This window comes from Acanthaster planci, linkage group LG02 (assembly GCF_054643075.1).
Source record: "Acanthaster planci isolate LZ-2023a linkage group LG02, COTS_SCS, whole genome shotgun sequence".
In the NCBI taxonomy this organism is placed as follows: Eukaryota; Metazoa; Echinodermata; class Asteroidea; order Valvatida; family Acanthasteridae; genus Acanthaster; species Acanthaster planci.
Window position 1 is genome coordinate 20537689 of NC_141778.1, and position 20008 is coordinate 20557696.

Consider the following 20008-nt stretch of genomic DNA (forward strand, 5'->3'; position numbering starts at 1 on the left):
TCATCATAAACGTTGGCCAGTCTAAGGCTGAGGAATTATTTGGGGGAGGGGTCTTTCCAAATTTCAAATATGAATGGCTATCATAGGAAATGTTGCAACTGAACTGTCCATTCCCAACCTGTCACAGGGCACAGCTCTCTGTAATGGATGCTGGGTATTGCTAAAACCCTGCCATTAAGACTTTGCTTAGCATGTAAGATAAATGTTGCTCACGAAATTTACCTCCTGACCCCAAAATCAAGTTACCATACAGGTAACTTTGATTCCTGTTAAAATGCAAGATTCTTGAAGACAACTTTCATTGCAAGATTGGTTGAGAGTTGCCATTTCTTAAAGTTGGAGTTGTTTCATACAATGGATGATTTGGCTGCATACATGTACTTGGGTGGTTTTATTTTTTCTGGCACATTCAAAGAGTGGATTCCACCTGATGAAATCCATATCTCATGTTCACCAAAGAATTTTATCATTACTTGGATTCCTTCTGATGAAATCATGATCTCATATTCACATGGGCATAAATCCTGGAGGGACGGGGGTATGTATTGTATACCCCCCACGTTTATAGATGGGGGATGGGCTGTTGAATCATCCTCCCCACTTTTTTGTGATGAGCAAAAAACTATAGAGGAATGTAAAGACTTTTTGAGACTTCTCACCGACTTAAATGTATTCGATATCACTCAGAAAAGGCGGGGAAACTACAAAAAAAAGCCATAAATGTGCCATTCTGAATTCAGATTCTGCATGTGACATACTGTACATGTGTGCATCTGTACATCAATCATATGAACATAGACTTCTATATAGAATCATTCATGTCATCTCCCTGCTTTTCAAATTTTCATGGCCATGCAAGTCATGCCTTCACCTTTCTCCATCCCCCAACCCCCCCCCCAATTTCCAGCACAAATTTCTGCCACTGCATATTCACGAAATAATCTTATCACTACCCTGGTGCTACGAGAGCGAAGTGGATTCCTTCTGATGAGATTGATTATTGAGATTGATACGTTGATAACTGCCCCGGCAGGAAGTGGTTAAGGCTGGTACATGCATCGCATGAAATTGAAAATGAACGCAAATTCCAATGTCAGATCAAATATTCTCAATGGGGATTCATAAAAGTTGAGCACTTGGGCAAAAGTTGGCTTCAAATTTTTCATGACATCATATTTGTTTTGCTTCTACATTGCTTGGAGTATGAACTGGCTGTTGGTCATATCTATCTTATCTTGATTTCAGGAATCAAACAGACCTCCTCCTTTTCTGCCAGCACCTGTATCAGCAAATTCCCGATGACATCATCATCAAACCCCTCCCACCAACCAATCAGATCTGGTCTGCCATGGAAACTTCCCTGACTGCCATTGACAAGGAATTGCAGTGCACATCCAGAAGTCTGCAGCAGTTGCTAGTCACTGCTTCCTCATCCGTGTTGCAGGGCCATAACTCCCAAGCTGTGATTGGGGATAGCAGCAGTGCAGGGCCTTCTGGTGGGGACAAACTGAAACAGGTCAGAGGGGATTTCGAGAGCGAAAGGAGAAAATGGTGTAATTCCGATTTACATCCTGAAGCCTGTGCTTCTGACAGGGCGTGCATGCTAAGACAAGAGTTATTGAACTTACAGATAGAAACTGATGCAGATGCTAATAGGCTGGCTCGTCTTTTCTCGGTTTCAAGTTGAGTCTTTTCAGTTAGATTTTGTGGTTGCCTTGGTGTGTCTTAGGGTTGAGAAGAGGAACATGGGCCAACCTTTCAACCCAGAATGAAGAAATCTGTCCCGTTCTTGTTAACAAAATATCCTCAGAGGGTTTCAGCTGCTGTTTGAATGGCCTCATTTCATTGAGCTGATGACATGTTACAGCCATCAGCAGTTGCTAGCAATATTCTCCATCAGCCATACAGAAACTTTGTAATCTTGAAATACGGAAGTGCAAGACAGTTTGAATTTGAAAATTGTGCACAAAAATATGGCCAATGACTGAATGATAGGCTAGTAATTCTCACCAACAGGTGTATGCCAAATTTCTCAGGCCAAGTCACTTTTCCAAAATCATTGAATTCCCTTTCCTTCAGGTTAGTGGTAACAATTTTGGAAACAAAATTCAATGAATTCTTTTCCTGCAAATATTTCATGACTAAAACCAATGATAGATGCTTTATTAGTCTTTAGAATGTTTAGATTTTGTATGTTTTTTTTTGTACCAGTTATTTTGCACTGTTTTATCAATGATGTATTCCTTTGAATTTATTTTGTTTGCTTTATGAATTTGTGGAATTCATTTGAGAGTTGTCAACGTTTGTACATGTACTGAAATGTGCTACCAGTTTCTGTCAGAACTTTCAGAACCAGAAATTCATTTAACAAAAGAGAAAAGGACATCTCTGCTTGAGCAGAATTTCTGCAAGAAAAATAGTCAACCAAAATTTGATGGAGCTCTTAGAATGAATGTTCTTCCCAAAAGGCTATATTGTTTTGTGAATTTGAAGATGCACAAGACGTTCCACCTGTAAGATTTCAATGACAGTTTCAGACAATTGTCAAAGGGGAGGGGGCTCAGTAAAAATGTAGCCGTGTCACAGACAGTTGTGACATGCCCTTTTGCCATTCCAAAGAAGTCTCTTGATAAATATGCACTTAATATTTTGTCAATTATTGCAGTTGTGTTTCTTTTTGTTTTCTTTCTATGTCTTTCACATTTTGTTAGTTTTCAATTTATGTTTTTCTTTTATTTTGAGAGAACAAGTTTCCCAACATCATCAAGAACATGAATGGAAGTACTTTTATTAACCTCTCACCTGACCATGTTTAAAGTCGTGTGTCACTTTAAAACCAAGTGACATGTGAAAAAAAAATACAGCTCTTAGAATTTCAGTAAATAAATTTCAGTAACATCAGGAAACGTTGATATTAATGGCTACAAAAATAACACACGGCATACCCTGGAAGAAACTCAAAAAATAATTTAAATAATTCCATTTGTGTAATTCCAACAATTTCAAAATATATGGTCTGGATGGTTGGTAATTCAGGATTGTTTCTGTAAGGCTACAAACCAACAGCACGCATGATTAATTCTCCTATCATGTAGTGTATTCTGGTGACAGAAGTTACCAAGCTTTTTGCGTCACCTGCACAGATTTTGTATATCAAACATGGCATTCATCTCCATGTCAAATAAGATCAAATAACCTTGATATTATACAGTGAAAACAGAAACAGAAACTGAGGAAAAAATAAAAGATAACATAACTAAATGCAAATGTAGAACTGAAATAGGCATATGTATTGATGATGTCACACTTTGCTTACATGTGCTCTTTCCTCTGGGAGCCAGGCAAGCTGAGGGAGGCAGACAAGCCGGGGGATTCCAAGGTCCATTAAAAAACATACATGTAAACAAAAGATTGACACCATCAACACATAGGCCTATTGTACATCATTTACGGTACAGCTTTTTCAGACAAAAAGTATGTACTGTTAAATTAACTCCATCAAGCAACATTCTCAATCACCCTCTACCTAAATTCAAACTGGATACATCCTTGCATTTGGGCTTTTCTTGTTTACCCTCACAAATTACAATTTAAATGGAATGGACTCGACTGTTCCCTTAGTGAACGCATTATACACCAGAACACACGTATGCATGTTCATTTTTTTGTCAAAGATTCCTCTCAAGAATTAAGAACTTGATGAATATTTTTAACATACACAAAGTGTATTGATATCAATTCACTGGGATGATTGCAGATGTGACAATGCTTAATTGACTAAATCCAGTTAACACTGCTGAATAATAGGTATGATATCTCTAAATTTAATTTGGGAAAACATTGTGTCCCATTTTGTCACATTCTATCCGAACCATCCTTAAGAATTCATTACTTTTCTAATTGTGCAGGATGTGCTTTGTGAATCAATCTTCAACTGCTTTTTAAAACCAACTTGTGTCAAGTTAAGAACCACACTCTAGAACCACAAATGTCACATTGTGAGCTTCATAAATAAGCAATACCGTTGTACTGAGAATACCCTGAAATTCCTCTAAGCATTCTGGAGACACCAGGAACATGCATTCTTGAACATGTACATCCAGGGTGACACCTTGACGTCCTGCTTCCACTCTTGCGGCATCCATGCCCACTGCCAGATGAAGGTGCACCTCTCTGGGTGGGGCATAAGGGCCAGGTGTCGCCCATCTGGGGAACACAGGGCAGCCACCCCCTCCGGGGATCCATTTGGGTTGAGTGGGTACTGGGTGGTAGGGCGACCCTGGTCATCCACGTAGCGTATGGGTGCTAGGTTGTTCCGAGTGACCTGGTTGACAATAGTGTCTGTAGCAAACTTCATGTAGCCTGCAAAGTGTAAAAACAGAAAAAAAAGAATCAGTCAGTCCCTATATCACCGCTAATGAGTTATCTTCATAGTATTATCAAAGGAATGGACTTCCATTAATTTGGAGTGACTATATCCACATGTAGATCAAGATGCTCTAAAATTGCTGCGACACCAACCGAATCAAGAGTATATCATTCAAAAGCTTTCCACTTACTCTTGCAAATTTTCAATTTTTTTCTGGCAAAGAAAAAAACATCTCTCCATGTACATGTAGTTTGTCACTCGGTAAAGCTGACACTGCAACAGTCTCCTTCACCAACATAATAATAAAATGTGTACCTTCTCCATGGGCGACCCAGATGCCCAGAACAGACCCCTCCATGCCTTGAAGGAGAACAGAAGGACTCTCACTGATTCCCACACTCACAAAGCGTGACTCAAACCTTTCAGACTTGTTGTGTGTCAGGAAGACACCCTGTTTGGAAGATGCAGAATCTGGAAAGAGGAAAAGGGAAAATCATCCTGGAAATTAGGTTTATTTGTCCTGTCATTTACTGGAAGGGTCTTTGGGCTGAATTTATCTTCATGCACTTTTATAATCCTCTTTTTTTAGGAAAACTATTTTGTATCCCTTTGGATATGTGTTGAAAAAAAAACCACTTTTTTCGATATTTTAAAATATCCACACTCTCCTGGACAACTTAAGGCACTGTAGCTGCAATTTGAATTGGGGAGGACTTATAATGAAATTGTCTTTTACAACTGTGAAACCAACATTTGCTGATTGGAACATTCCTGAGAAAGGGTTGCTCATAATACCGTGCTCTTTACATAATGAATCACTGCAGCAGAGGAAATTTACGGTTACTTGAGACACAAGGGTGAATTTTCAAGGTTTGTATGAACTGAAATTCATTATGAAACTGCAGCTTCCAAGCTTATTATCAGATTTACTTTGTTTTTAGGATATTACCTCCATCTGGCATCCCTGGTCCATTGTCTGGGGCCACCCAGCCCAGTAGGCCCATCAGCTGACAGCCATTGCAGACACCCAGAGAGAATGTGTCACTACGAGCACGGAATGCATCAAACTGAGCGCGCACAATGGAATTAAACAGGATCGCTGCTGCCCAACCTAACAGATTTGTAAAAAAACATCACACATTCCAATAAACATTGTTTTTACAGGCATTCTACTGCATCAGAAACTTTAAGAATTCACGGTGAAATCTCACATCATTTTCCAGATTTCCACTCAAAAAAGTACCAAATTTCTCAAAATGCTAGAAAGCTTTTTCATACTTCTTGAAATTTCAAAATGGTAATTAACGATGATAACGACTGTAAATGTGACTTTCTGGTCTATTAACCTTTTGCAGATCCACACACATCCGCATAGCTGAATCCCCCAACAAAGACCACGCCTCTAAACTGGTCCAGTGTGACATTTCCTGTGGCAAGGTCCTGCATATTGACATCCCACACATCAAAACCGGCACTGAAGAGTGACGCAACCATCTCACGATCACCATTACTGCCCTCCTCACGAATCACAGCCACTTTAGGTCGAACAAAGCCTGGTTTGGCCACCTCTGTGTCAAGCATATATATGAAAAACTTATCCTTGCAATGGATGATGTCTGCACTGAAAGTTATCACAACAATTATCTCAGCTTTAGGCAAACAAGGGTTCACTGTGTATCATATGCATCATGTTGTATATTATGCCCACCAATACTGAATCCTTCTGTGGTGCATAACTTTTGACCCCAACATTTTGCGAGTGTGAGTTATTCATGAAAGAAGTTTAAAAGGATTCACTTGAAGAAAAGACAGATCTATCCAACCCAAGTTGGTGCTCACGATACCTGCATCTATTTTGTGGTTGTTAGGGTCAAAGGTGAGCTTGTATGGAGGAGCCACCCTCTGTGCCAGGCCTAGTCTCTCCTCAGCGACACAATCCGGATTGGCCTGCAGATTCTCCAGGCGGAAACTAGTCTCTTCCCAGATATCTCTCAAGACCACCATCTGTTCAGTTAGAACATCACTGCCATCCACCGAGACTCGCACCTGTCATATGAGCAAGGTATGGTTTAAATCAATCCTTCCACCTTCCCCTTTTCTAGACTCTCACCCTTCGGATCCTTCCAAATCCACAAGGCCAAGAAGTTGGGACAGACTTTTACAGGACGGAGAAAGGTAGGGCCCAGCCATGGTTATTTCACTCGGTCTTGATCCGCCCTTTGAAAACACAGATTAAAGGATGCGCCGCTGGTTTTCTGCAGAGTGGAGGATTCATGCATGCTGGAGAATGCCCCTTAACTAGAGACACGTCTTTTAATAAGTCAGTTGAAATCAATCTGTTTTTGTCTTTTCTTGTCATAGCTTCAATGATAATACATGACTGCCAAATAGGAAAAAGTCATACAAGTCTCACCATGGAGTCTGATCCCTGGCCACATGAATGACCAATCACAGAGCAAGGCACTCCCTTCCCAGCATACCTCTGGCACACAGCCTCAGCATTCTCAGTTGACACTTCGAACACCAGACCGAGCTCTTCCGCAAAAAGTACCTTCAAACCTGATACTACACATCATAAACACAACTGGCAATCAGACTATTTTGGTATAGAATCTAAGGCCAAATCTGAATTACTTGCATGCCGAAATCACGCACCTGACTATGGGAAGTGGCTGAAACCACTACCATAGACTAGTGTGTAATTTTGGCCACAGGCAAGTAATTCAGACGCAGCCTAACAGTAATCTAAACACTCCCAAACCCTTCAGAATCCAACAGATTTTGGAAGACAGTACACCCTGGCTTTATTCCAATTAGATGCAAACTGGTGCCCTTGAGAGTTGAAGAGCAAAGAATGTAATACTGGTTTCCTCAAGAGTAAGGGAATTCGCAGGACTGAGAAAATTCTGGATAAGTTAAATTGAGCATTGCACTCAACTTTTCTCTTTGCTACAAAGAACATTTATTCCTCTGCCGGAAATTGTTCCCTTTTATACCAGTCTTGCTCATTTGCAAAATTACAATACTTTGCAAAGAGTGCACAAGTCTTACCCTTCTTGCCATTTGGTATGCTGACATCTATCCCACAATTCCCTGCAAAGGTCATCTCCAACAGGCAGGTAACTAACCCTCCATCACTGACATCATGACCAGCAGTCAACAAGCCCTCTAAAACAAAAACAAAAATGTGGTATGGACATGTGGACACATTTCCAACTGTAATAACAAATTTTTCCTTTCCAAGTTTCTCTGATTTGCTTGTACGCTTTCAAACAGACCTTGACAAGAATTTTTGTAAGTTAGAAATTAAATTATTCCTTGCTTTAACAACATTTTTCAAAAGATATCCTGGCTCTGACTAATCATTCCAATTTTGACTAGATGAATTTGTCAACAAACCGGCAAGAAGTTCCTGGGTGACATTGAAGGCATCAGCCAGCATGGTTGCATTCTCAAGATCAGGCACGCTATCACCAAGCTGCTTGTAGCATTGAGCCAGGGCCGAGCCTCCAAGGCGACGATGGCCACAGCTCAGGTCAACAAACAAGATGCTCCCTGCAGCAGTGAATGGGGGTAAGATTTTAACAACCACATCCTAAAATCCAAAACCTTTCAAAAAAAGACTATAATTTAGTTGGAAGAATTTAACCAAAGAAGGGCTTCCAAGAAAACTAGTGCATTGACTTGCAGAGTCAGCACGCATATTTTTGTAGCGGAGCCTCTGAAAAACATTTCACTAAACGTAATGAGAAAAATGCTAAAAATTTTAATACAGAAACTATATACAGGTTTCAAATTGCTATTATTTACATCAATTTGAAACTGTCCTGTCCATATTAAAAGTAAAGGTGCCTTGCAAAGGACACAGAAAAAATACACTAAACTTAGCATTAGAAAACAAGATTACCGTTCAATGACTGTCAATAAATAAAACTCACCACAGTCTCCTGGACACTTGAAATCAGGAGTGATCGTGCATCTAATATCTGGACAACCAACATAGGCAGATATGACCAGTGCACCTTTGAAATGTAATACAAAGTATTTGGTTTGATGTAATCTGTTATGGTGTAATAGTACGTACTGCACGATATTACTACCAATTTAAAACTAAAGATTTCAATTCAGCAAAGGAGTATAGAGAACACTGTTCTTACCTGGGGCTTTGACAGTTTCCTTGGCAACCCTGGCAGCCATGCTGAGTGAATCCTTCCCTCCATCAATGGCTATTCCAAGGTGTTTCATTGTATCACACATCGCGACGCAGGCATCAAAAAGTGCAGCGCCCTCTCCTGGTAGTTTAGCTGGCCACATCCAGTTTCCACTACATTTCACATCCTGAGAAAAACACATTTTTCTCATAATTCTTTCTATGATCCGTTTATTATTCGCTTGACAGAAAAATTCACTTTCGAGAATTACTTCATTTCTGTTGAAATTCACCGAAATCATTTAAACTCTGAAATGTGAATTTTCAAACAGTGGGGACAAACTTTTGCACGATTATTTCATAAAAACGGTCACAGTAATTAGCTAGCAATTCTGTACCAACCGTGTTGCTTAAATGTTCCAGCAACCATCATGCCCAAATATGTTTGTTTCTGAATCACTGCCACCTACTTTCAGAGACGACACCCTGGCAAACACCAGATTGGTCAGGGCTTCGGCAACAGACATCCTGGCCCCGCAAGCCGGATCCACAAGGCCTTTGATTGGCTGCTCTCCAATGGAGGTAGCTGAGCCAACAGTGCCAAAATGGGACAAGGCTGTGACTGCTACGTCTGCAAGAGGAGTGTGGAGGGGGCCAACGCACTGCTGCTGAGCAATTAGTCCTGTCACTGAACGGTCCACCTGATGAAAAAAAGTATGTCATTCAAAATGAGTCCCTCCTTGATAATTTAACTTTTGGGTTTAAATATTTAAGAGGTTTTTTTTATAAATCTGCTGTAATACTCAGTAAATCTCTCCTATACTTCACTGCATAATATATGTATATTCTGGTTTTTAGGCTTTCGATATCAGATATTTTGAAAATTGGTCAGAGACACTGCAAATTGAGAATTATTCTTAAAAAGTTAAGCCTTCAACGAGCTGGTGCATTTACAAGTTCCATTACATTCTGTGACTCGTAAACAAATGCAAATGTATTTGACATTTCATAGAATGACAGTTTACTTTGCAGGACTTCACAATTTCTTTCAAATGTCTACAACCAATGTGCCATGCAAAAGCATCCATTCAAAACCTGATACAGCAACCTGGTTCACCTTCTTGGCTTCATTTTAAAATATCACTGGACAAAATGGCAATGAAGTTCTTGGTATACTGGTGTAATGATGCTTCAATGAAACAGTTTACATTCAAAGCAAAAGAAATATGTCTGAGCAAACAATGAAACCTTTCTCCTGTTCAAACAGAAAAGATGTTCAAAGCTTACCTTGTTTGTGAGGTATCTTTTGCTGGCCACAGATGGAAGACGCAGCACTCGATCAACAGCATCTCTAACGGTAAGATCTGCTGGCAAATCTAGTGGCTTCAGTTTGGGTTTCACTCGATCCAAGTTGAATACCTAAATTGAAGATGTATGAGTCATAAAATTCAATTTTCCTGATTTATGAATCCACAGTGATGATCTTAGAATGTTCTGGGCCTTAAAACATGAGAAACGGTAAAGTACCAATAATTAATCTAAAAAGCCCAGACAATGTAAAATATCAAGGGTTTCTATGACCTAGGGACCAAACAAAACCTACCTCTGAGGACAAACCTGTGTTTACAGGTTCCATTTTTATCCATTTGATGAATTCCTAATTATAAACAAAACATTGTTCTATCCTGATTGCATCTAATTCACAAAAAAAGCCATTATTCATATTGCTCCTTAAAACTAGATTGATTTAGGATTCGCATGCGATCCAAGTCGCCCTTTCATTTTCTTTTCAAAATCTAGCTTAAAATACTAAGGTACAACTTTGAAATTACTCATCAGGGGTAGACGGTCATGAAATTCCATTTTATTTCTTTCATTGATGCTGTCAAGTTAGATAAATGAAGAGTTGAGTTCACTTTTAATTTTAATCAAGCCAACCCACATGGTCTAGTAGCTTGCTTTAGTTCCAAGTACCAAAACATAACCTTACAAACTGTACTGAGCAAATGCCACAATTAGAACCAGCCAAAGGCCACAGATGCTGCACTGCATTTTGGCCGGTAACCATTGTCTACAGTTAAGCTCCAAGGATTTCTGTGCTCGAGTTTAATTACCATTCCTGTGTCATCTGCAGCATAGTTGACATTTGGAAACTTAATAAAGACTTCCGTACTCAAATTACAACACTAACAATGCAGTTACAAAGCAGCACCGCTGTGTACAATGTGGAAAGTAGAACTGACCTTTCTGGGCATCGATCCTAAGACCCACTCTAGCTCCAGATCAACTGGGTAGGAACATGAACGCATCTTCTTGTTAGTAGCCTCTCCATTCACTCCACCATTTTCCACACAATCTTCCTCTTCCTGTTCTAGACGTATCTGCAATTAAATGTGAGATTCAAAGTATCCAAATTACTGAGAATACACGTAAAGCACACCTGAAGTAAGACTACACAGACAGGCATTCATTTAACAGCAACAGGTGAAGCAAGACAAAATGTTATGAGAAAGGCTTAGTTAATTCCTTAAGGAAATGCAAGAGAGAGGTGAATTAAATGGTGTCATCAACTTTAGCGCAATAATCCCAATAACACAATTCACGGAAAGCTCTAACCAACCTAGAGGGAGTAAGCAGGCAACATCAGAGTGAAAAGACGCACATAACATGCTATTCAGTGGTTCCACATTTTGGCAATATGTTTTAATCCTAGTAGGTATGATTAATTTGACATTTTTTTCATACGACACTTCTTTCGTCTGACCTTTTAAACTTACCCTCCCATCCCCCGTTATGTCACCCACAAATGACACTGGACATTTCTCCCTGCGGCAGATATCTCTCAGTACATTGGATGCCCCCTCTGGAATGAGAATGGCATTGCTCTCCTGGTACTCAGCACCCCATAATTCCATGGTGTTGATGGTTGGATCGCCCAATTGGAATTCTTTAGCTCTTATGAGGGCACCAGCTGGCTCGGATATCTCCTTCAAGACATTGCCTTATGCAGAAATTATTCAAATACATGTATTTTCGTGGTTCATCCAGAACTGCCAAACAATTCTGCCAAGAATTTTTTAAAGTCAAGAGTGTAAATGCATGGAACACTTTCTAAACTTAAATGTAATAGGGATGCTGATCCCTGTGCAGTTTCCATTTCCTTAAAATACTGACTAACAAGAGAATTCAATGAATATAGCAACCAAGCAAATTAAAAATATTCATGTATAATGCCAGACGTCTATCCAAGTTTTGTACTTGCAAGCTTTTTCAAAGAGAAATTTACCAGGCACCTCAACAAAAACCTTGTAAATTGTATTTCAAGAAATTAAAAAAAAAGAAAGCTGCAAGATCTATCTTTGATGTTTTTTTGCATATCGAAAAGTTTTATACCATCAGGAGGTATGCTGTTTCAGTTTTCTAACTTGACAGTGGCAAATAATTTCATGCATATACTGACCATTTCCTCCAGCACCTTGGTCATGAATACTGCTGATGGGATTCTTTTCCCCCATCTCGATGCAGGCACGGATCACTCTGTTCATTTTCTGTTCCATCTCTGCATCCCCTCTCTGGACTGCTCCAAAGTCGAGCTCCTCTGTGTTATCCCCTTGAACCTGAATGGAAGAGGCTGCCCCACCACCAACACCAATGCGATAGACAGGGCCACCAAGCTTCACCACTTTCATTCCTGGGGAAGACAGGAATCCGTGTGAAAAATGTGAGTTTGACGGTGATTTACTTCAATTGATACTGTAAGAAGTAGGCATGCCATTTTGTTAACATGCAGGCATAGGCATTAGAATTACGTCCACAGCGTACTTTCAAACATGATAAAGACCAGTTCATTCAAAATTTTTTTACAAAATTGTCACCGTTTTTGTGAAGAGACAGAAGTTTCATCAGAGAATAAATATTAGGTTTCAAGAAAACTGCATTTAAAGTTGGTCTCTTTTGAAAACATTTATTTTTGCCAGGATTTAGCATTCCTTTGACTTAACCAATGCTACTCTATGAAAGTGGAGATCTTAAATGACAAAAAATACAAAATAGTATTTGTAGAAATCAATTGAAATTGCTTGTTCTGTAAACAAACACTTTTGTCTGTTTGTAAAAATTCTCAAATTCATGTGTTTTCTTCTCTTTTCTGTTCTCTTCCTGAAAACAGCAAAACATGTTTTCCCATGGGTTTGCTCTTAATTGCTAATGCCATATCTATAGAAAACAACTTTGTCTCTGTGAAAACAAGAAGTTTAATTTAATTAAATTTGCCCCACAGAGATCATGATTTGGCTGATTTTTAGTAGATTTCGTTAAAAATTATTTCACCAAGTTGTAGGCATCATATAGCTAACTGAGTTCGCAAAAAAAAAAGAAATAAGAAAAAAAAAACCTGATTTGAGGCCCCATTTTTCTCCTTGTGAAAATGGGGTTGAAACGTGGCCTGAGATCAGTTATTGCTTACCATGCTCTGCCCTTGCTTTGGTCACATGACTGCTCTCTAAGGAGCCAATGCCACCGCTGAACATGATTGGCTTGACCCATTCCCGCCGCTCCCCGTCACCAATCAGCATACCAAACGACCGAGCAAACCCTGTCAGAACGGGCTCCCCAAACTTGTTACCATAGTCTGAGGCCCCGTTGCTTGCCTGGATGGCTACCTGCAGCCCCGAAGCCATGTTGGATGGATACACAAAAGAGGCATCTTCCCAGGGTAGCTCGTAGTCTGGACAATAAAAAAGAAAAGAACAATTACCGTGAATATTTTCACATAAAAAATACCATTCCATGTTTTTCTGATGGCCTGCCTGGCCTTGTTCTTGATTTCACTTGGGCAGGAAGGTAAAGTGACAAGGTAAGCAGGATATGGATGGTTATGTGATCTTCAGCAAGACAATGAATGCCTCAAGTCAGTTCAAGTACAGGTAAGTGAAGCTGTATTCAATTCTTTTCATCTCAAGAAAACTTTACTTTATAAGGCTTGTGCGGTAATCCCGGTTCCGAGTGGAACCGTGGTTCCACCAAAAAAATTGGAATTGGCGGCTCTGCTTTTGTGAAGAACCGGGTACCCACCATTGGTGGTTCTACATTGAAAGAGCCGACTCCAAACATCAAATCCAAGTCCCAGTCACGGCTTAGTGCCCGTGACTACTCTAAACATCCAATCCGAGTCACCGCCGCTCCCGCATGTATGTGTATTGCATGCTGCACATTAAGCAGGGCACCCTTCCACACAAGGGAAATTGGTACACTAATGAACTGTAAAATACCCTTGTGTCTGGGTACCAAACCAAATTAGGTATTGCATGCGCGGTGCAGCGGAGCTTTGACGGTCGGAAGCCATGAAGCTCGAAGACTGTTTTACATGTGGCTGTGGCTTCAACATTGGTGAATTTTTCCTGGTACTTGCGTATGACGTGTTGTATTACATATTGACACCAGGCAAAATCCTCCTGTGGTTAAGAAATAGTCTAGCCGTTGCCCAAAGTCATGCACCAGCGACAGTCCCAGTTCCCAACTTCTCACTTCTGAGCCATTCCATGCATGGACCGGGGCAACGGCATAGCTTACAAGATAGTGGAGGTATCAGAGTTTTTGATGCGTCCACTGTGGACAAATAACTTATTTATGCATGGTCCATGGCCATTTACGATACACTGGCACATGTTCAATAAGTTCACGTGATCCAGTCCATACATGAAGTTCCACGGCATGGTTCCAAACTTCCATTTGTATTATGGGTAAAGTTACATGTACTTGCAAGGGCCGATCAGTTGTTGCTCTGATTAAAGTCTTTTTATACATGGACGTAGAGTGGAAACTAGTGCAGGAGGAAGCAGTGCTGAGTTGTATCATGGTTGTACATACATGTTGTAGATTTATTCCAGCTATGACTAGTCTACGAAGAGGTAAAAATAAAATTCAAAATACCCTCTGTGGATAATCTTAAAGCCCATGAAAGGCCAGTCTGTTGTACTATTGGTGAGTGCAGTGGCGATGGCACCGCCGTGATGCGCGTGCCATGGCAGTGACAGATTTTTAATGTGTTTAATTAAACCTTATGTTTTTCTTTATATCTTTGGGAGCTGGTTCTAACTCGGAATCGCGATCCATAGCTGGAGCCGGAGCCAGCTCTGAGAATTCTGGAACCGCCCAACACTATTCTTCATTGGGTTATTCCATCCACCATGCCTCATCCCTGAAACCCTGCAGCATCTCAAATTCTCATCAAACCCAAAATACGTACAATATTTATAGCATGCTGTGCTGCAAATGTTTGCGGCCGGTGTCCAATTCCTACAAACACTCCCAGTATTGTTGAGTTTCAAGAGGAATTATCCACTAAAATACCTGGAATGAAGAGATTTCCAAAGCAGTAGCCTGCTGTGCCAGCCACAACATGAGCACCCCGTCCTGCTGCTTGCACATCCCGGATACGGCCTCCCGTGCCTGTCGTTGCTCCACTAAATGGCGCCACGCCTTTGTAAGATAGACAAGGAGAGAGCATGCTGAGATGCATCTGTGATTGTTTTAAAAATACATTTAGCAGGCAAAAATCAAAAGCTTGTGACTGTTGTCTGTGGTATAATCTACTTTAATATGATGTTTACATGTTGTATTTAAACATGCATTTTTAATGTACAATTTAGGAGTACACAGTTACACAAGATACCAACAAATTTTGTTCATAGAACTTGTGACAATGCTTGTCGCCATACATTGCTTACAAGGAAAAATTGTAACACACAAAAAGTTTAATTCCCCACCTGTTGGGAAATTGTGAGTCTCAGCGGTGAATATGATGTGTCGCTGTGCCACTTGCTGTCTGAACGATGAAGCACCGACACCGGGGGTCTCTGGAACCAAAGTCTGTACCCTGTAGCCCTGGATTGCACTGTCAAAGATGAAACACTAGTTATTTCAGTGTGTGTTAGTACTTTTTTCTTACTTTTACAGCAAAATTGGTTTTTAATTTATAGCAGATCTGTACTATAGGGCCGTCTGCAGAGTTTGTAGCCAAGTCGATTGTGAGTCAAATTTCATAAGTCAACCACAAGTCAAGTCAGAAGTAAAAGAGCTGGTCAAATGCCCTTGTCATTTGAACAGTTTAAGACTTGATGTGCAACTGTGACTATCTGCCAATGGAAAGAAACAACCTCCCGTTGTTGTTACATCTCCTGCACTTGATTTAAAAACAAAAAACAGTTACTGATCAATACGACAGGTCATCCATGTTTAATCTTTTTGACAGACTGCAAACCCATCCACTCCACATTTTGTATAACCATGAAAAAAACGAAAAAAGGATGACCCTTGATGAGAAAAGTAATATAGGACACCAACCAATCAGCTACCTAAAACTCTCTAATCAATATTTCACGGGCTCACCTGCTGTTGTCAGAGAATTTGATAACATTGTTTTGGTTGCTGTTAGCCTGGGTGCCCATGACCATCTTGAAAAGGGACAGCGGATGCTCCTCTTGGTCTAGGATCATGCGCCCCTTGAAGAACCAGTGCCTGCTGTGCTCACTAAAGGATAGGCAATATCCCTGGCGTTTACAATGTTATCAATACTCTTATAGGGTATAGATGTTATTACTGGAAAGAGGGAAAGGAAACAGTATAGACATTCTCTTGTTGTGAATTTCTACTGTCAAAATACAAGTTGTGACATGTATATCAGTCTCCTTTCGAGACAGAATCCAACATTGAAAAAGTTGTGTAAATCTAAGCTCCGACTGGAGCTCCAGGGTACGCCATCTAGCAAATCATAGAATGTCAAACAGGACATGTCACAAACTTTAATAAATCTGACTCAAATGTAAGGGTGCCTTTCTGATTTGACTCATTATCTGATTTGAACTGCTGCACTTGAAGGCTATCTACCGGGAAGGGCAAAGAACCATTATAAAAGCACTGAGACAGCTACAAATCCAATACGACTGTCTTTTAACCATTTTTAGAACCACAGTAGGTGCAGTGGTTTGGCCATTACTAGGGGCTTGCTGGTATAATATGATTATGTGGTAAGATTCATCCGCACGGATCAACTTGTACAAATATCACCTGTTAGACTGTGCCAGATCAAAGCATTCCACACTGGTCGGGTTACGTTTTGCCTTATTCCGAAACAAGTCTGTGTAGAACTCAAGATCCCAATCATCAAAAGCAAGTCCTGGTAAATAATACAGAAGCATTGTTGTACAAAATCAACTGATATTTCATACTTAAAGGGCTATTGATAAATAATGGTGGATGCTCTTTTTAATCAGGCTCAAACTTGCCCTTCACAAAGTTTTCTGAATCTATACAAAATGGTTCTAGCCAAGATATGACCCTCATTCATGAAGTATGTTCCACTTGAAAATCAAGGACTCCATGTTAACAGAGAGTTACCTTCCAGAATCTTACCTAACTCTATGTTGGCTTTCTCCAGAGCTTTCTTCCCCTCTCCCATAACATTTACCTCAAAAACTGGCTCAGGATGCACCTGTCAAAAAAAATGAATTGGGAGGGGAAGTAACATGCTGTTCAAGGCCAACTTGAATAGCAAAGAACAAATAACAATGAATAACTTCATTTCTTGTGAGACATATCAATATTGGGGCATGTCTCAACTTTTTGGTGAAGAACCTAACGAGTCCTTCCAATCCCTTATTCACTTTCTTTAGTCTTTTTCTGTTGGTCACTTTCTTTCTTCCAGTTAACCATATACTTTAAGTATCGCTAGAACATGGTTTGGGCACTTCAATGTAACAAGTGAAACATTAATCAGAACAGTACTGCAGTAATTTACGCAGCTAGTATACACATGTATAGCAAAGCAATGAAAAGTAGGACTTGCTTGACGATATTACCTCTATTGCAAAGCTCTCCAGAGGTTTTGCATATCGACACTCTGTCATTCGGTCATGTAGTGTGCCGGCGATTTCCCCGGCAATATCTGGTGAGATTGTCATGGGGTGGCCATCAGCTGTCATTGCTTTTACACAGTAGCGAAGGGAGCACTCAATGCGTGTGATCTGATAGACTCCAGCTGACTGGCACATTGAGACAGCATTAGTGGACCAGGCCGTGGAGAAATTAAGTCTGTGGTAGAGTAAAGGAGTATTTAATACAATGGCTCAATGTTGATCCAACTCATGAACAAAAGGGTTTGGTTTACTTGTTTCTACAACACACCCCTGTATCATCTAGGGTTGTGCCGAATATTCGATCAATTGTCGAATATTCGAATAGTATTTTTCAAATTTGAATATTCGAATGCAAAATTCATGAAAAGGGAACATTTTCTTTGGTTTTAAATGAGAAAAATTACACTATGGAGGCTTGTTTCACACAGATTCTAATGAAAAGTGTCAGAAATCTTACACAAATAAAAAAGTAAATTATTCAATAAACAAATTAAATGGAATACAAAATTTCAACAGGGCCAGAAGTCTTGTTCATCTCTTAAATCTGGCTACATGTAAATTGTGGATGGAGATACTCCTAGATGTGAGAAGCTATCATATTGATCATAATGTACAATTGTGTGTGTTATTGCAACTGATTTTGTATAAAGTTTGTTCATCAACAATCTACCGGTCGGTGTGAACGGATATTCGGATATTCTACCAAATTGAAGATAGAATATTTGAATAGTGAATTATTCAAATTGACTCAGCCCTAGTATCATCAGCAAACAGCATGAGGAGACCATTTTACAATATTGTTTCTTGATTAGATGCCAAAGCTGTGTCTTTAAGGAGTATTTTCAATTGTCCATGTTTGTTTGGTGATTTTTAGGGAGATGTGATAACTGTCACCTTTCACATCATATAGATTCAGTAAGATGTCGTTCTTTCGGCATTCAGCTTCTTAGTTTCCAAAGATGTGTTATCAGTGACTTCCAGAGTTTGGGAGGAAAACAGTTGACAAACACCCATTAGCTGCATTCAAATCAGAGGATATTCTGATTACAGTTTGTGCAAAAGAATCGCAAAGTGTAAGCTGTCAACTCACCGTGGCCCTATTTCAATGATTAGGTCCTCTCCTGAAGTTTTGCCTTCCATCAGGAAAGAATCTGTAGCCAAGCTGTTGCTCTCAAATGGAGTTCCAAGGATCCAGTGTAGCACTTGAAGGTCCTCTTTTGTCAAAGAATCTTTTAAATGAGGAAAATCAAATTTGATTATGATGTCTGCAATGTGTCAAAAACTTATGCAAATTCAAAAAATTATTATTTTGGCTATCCCGACTGGTAGCATGGTGGGACATTTCCTATGAATGGATCTCAAACTTTTACAATCAAAGTTTTTTCATGAATATTTATGACATCACACTTATCCAAGGAATGATATGTGTAGCCAATTTATCGTAGGGCCTCCTGAGGAAAAAGAAGTTGATTCACAAATCTCCATACCCTTGTCTGGGACTTCAACATTGTAGCATATCTCTGTCTTGAGCTCCACTTGACCTGCATCTTTGAGGATCAACTTCACTTTATTCAGACAGGCCTTGGATGCCCCTGCTTGAATGCCAGGACAACTATAGAAATGCAACACTGCCATCTGAAATCCTGAAAGCAATGAGAGAAAAAAGATTGTGCAAGCGGGAGTGTTACACCTGTCACAGCCACACAGCTACAGCTTGTGCAGCGTGTCACAAGTCTTGCCAGTATCAGTCAAGTCACACAGCTAGGCTGCTCATGCGATTAAAAACTATTCCTCCAAAAATGGTTGAACCGACATGCGGAGTCAGCCACTGGCCCACAGCCGCCATCGCGTTGCACACAGAGTGTACAGTACGGCTGTACAGTGCAATTGTTGGGTAAAAAAAAGGAGATTGGTGAGTGAGACCTCTGATTTTTGAAATTTTTTGAAAATCACTCTTATGGTCAAAAACCACTGTTACACCATTTTCAAGAGCTGAAGGTACATCACAGTTGCTCTCATGGGGAAATTCGCTTGAAAAAGCCTAATTTGTATCACCGGTCTTGATACCTCCAATACTGGGTTAAAAAACAAATACTAAATAGTGTTACGACCCCGCGGTGAACCACAGTGGCTGCAAGTCACACGGAGTGGTTTTACTTTCTCGTTTAAATAGCTGACAAATTATAACAATGGCTTTATATACATGTACTTGAAGTGATATTAAGCGCCTGATTGATAGGCCTATTACAAGATCAAAAAAGACTGTAAACATTGAATGATAAGTGATGACCGAAGGCCGGACGACAGGCCTACCTTTACACCTTTAGCTTCTCCACTCCTTCCAAGCTGAGTATGTTGCTGCAGGAGCTTTCTATAACGATCAAGATCAAGCAGAAGAGACTAAACCCTAATATCAATACATTTTTCTGTTAATTGCTGATGCTCTATCCCACCCACGGACTACGCACAATCTCCCAGACTCGACTCATCAGGCGGCACGCACGTGAAACGCGCCAGGCCGATTAATGTCGGCCGGCGCGCGACAAAGTCCCCAGTAGGCCTAGTCAGGTTTCT

General features: G+C 40.1%; 2 protein-coding genes and 1 long non-coding RNA gene across 4 annotated transcripts in view; 2 read left to right on the forward strand and 1 right to left on the reverse strand.

Moving 5' to 3' along the window:
- LOC110989802 (Fanconi anemia group B protein-like) overlaps positions 1 to 3840 on the forward strand; it is an 18356-nt gene extending 14516 nt beyond the window's left edge. For both annotated transcript variants that reach the window (XM_022254434.2, XM_022254433.2), the window contains one exon: positions 1246 to 3840. In XM_022254434.2, the coding sequence (XP_022110126.2) occupies positions 1246 to 1687 (442 nt within the window). In that variant the 3' untranslated portion in view covers positions 1688 to 3840. The remainder of the gene's footprint in view (positions 1 to 1245) is intronic.
- On the reverse strand, positions 2764 to 19998 carry pfas (phosphoribosylformylglycinamidine synthase). Its single transcript, XM_022254431.2, has 25 exons — positions 19748 to 19998; positions 18922 to 19077; positions 18525 to 18663; positions 17378 to 17609; positions 16932 to 17010; positions 16587 to 16695; positions 15909 to 16049; positions 15287 to 15414; positions 14871 to 14999; positions 12985 to 13245; positions 11980 to 12210; positions 11297 to 11520; positions 10763 to 10900; positions 9807 to 9938; positions 8990 to 9220; positions 8527 to 8707; positions 8308 to 8391; positions 7769 to 7924; positions 7421 to 7537; positions 6783 to 6934; positions 6214 to 6415; positions 5716 to 5937; positions 5319 to 5480; positions 4685 to 4840; positions 2764 to 4362 (listed from the first exon to the last, which is right to left on the reverse strand). Exons 2-25 carry the CDS (start codon positions 19067 to 19069, stop codon positions 4052 to 4054), a joined length of 4065 nt encoding a protein of 1354 aa, XP_022110123.2. The 5' UTR covers positions 19070 to 19077; positions 19748 to 19998; the 3' UTR covers positions 2764 to 4051.
- LOC110989807 (uncharacterized) overlaps positions 12107 to 20008 on the forward strand; it is a 30179-nt gene continuing 22277 nt past the window's right edge. The window contains exons 1-2 of the long non-coding RNA XR_002599691.2: positions 12107 to 12240; positions 13358 to 13444. This is a non-coding gene — a long non-coding RNA (uncharacterized LOC110989807). The remainder of the gene's footprint in view (positions 12241 to 13357; positions 13445 to 20008) is intronic.

Bases quoted from the DNA above. Each gene is read 5' to 3' on its own strand.
- pfas (XM_022254431.2), bottom strand. From the start codon at position 19,069: ATGGCAGTGTTGCATTTCTATAGTTGTCCTGGCATTCAAGCAGGGGCA. The intron at 15,415-15,908 runs GTGAGCCCGTGA...CATCTTTGACAG, and splicing joins AAATTCTCTGACAACAGCAG to TGCAATCCAGGGCTACAGGG. The intron at 7,538-7,768 runs GTTTGTTGACAA...TTTTTGTTTTAG, and splicing joins CACCCAGGAACTTCTTGCCG to AGGGCTTGTTGACTGCTGGT.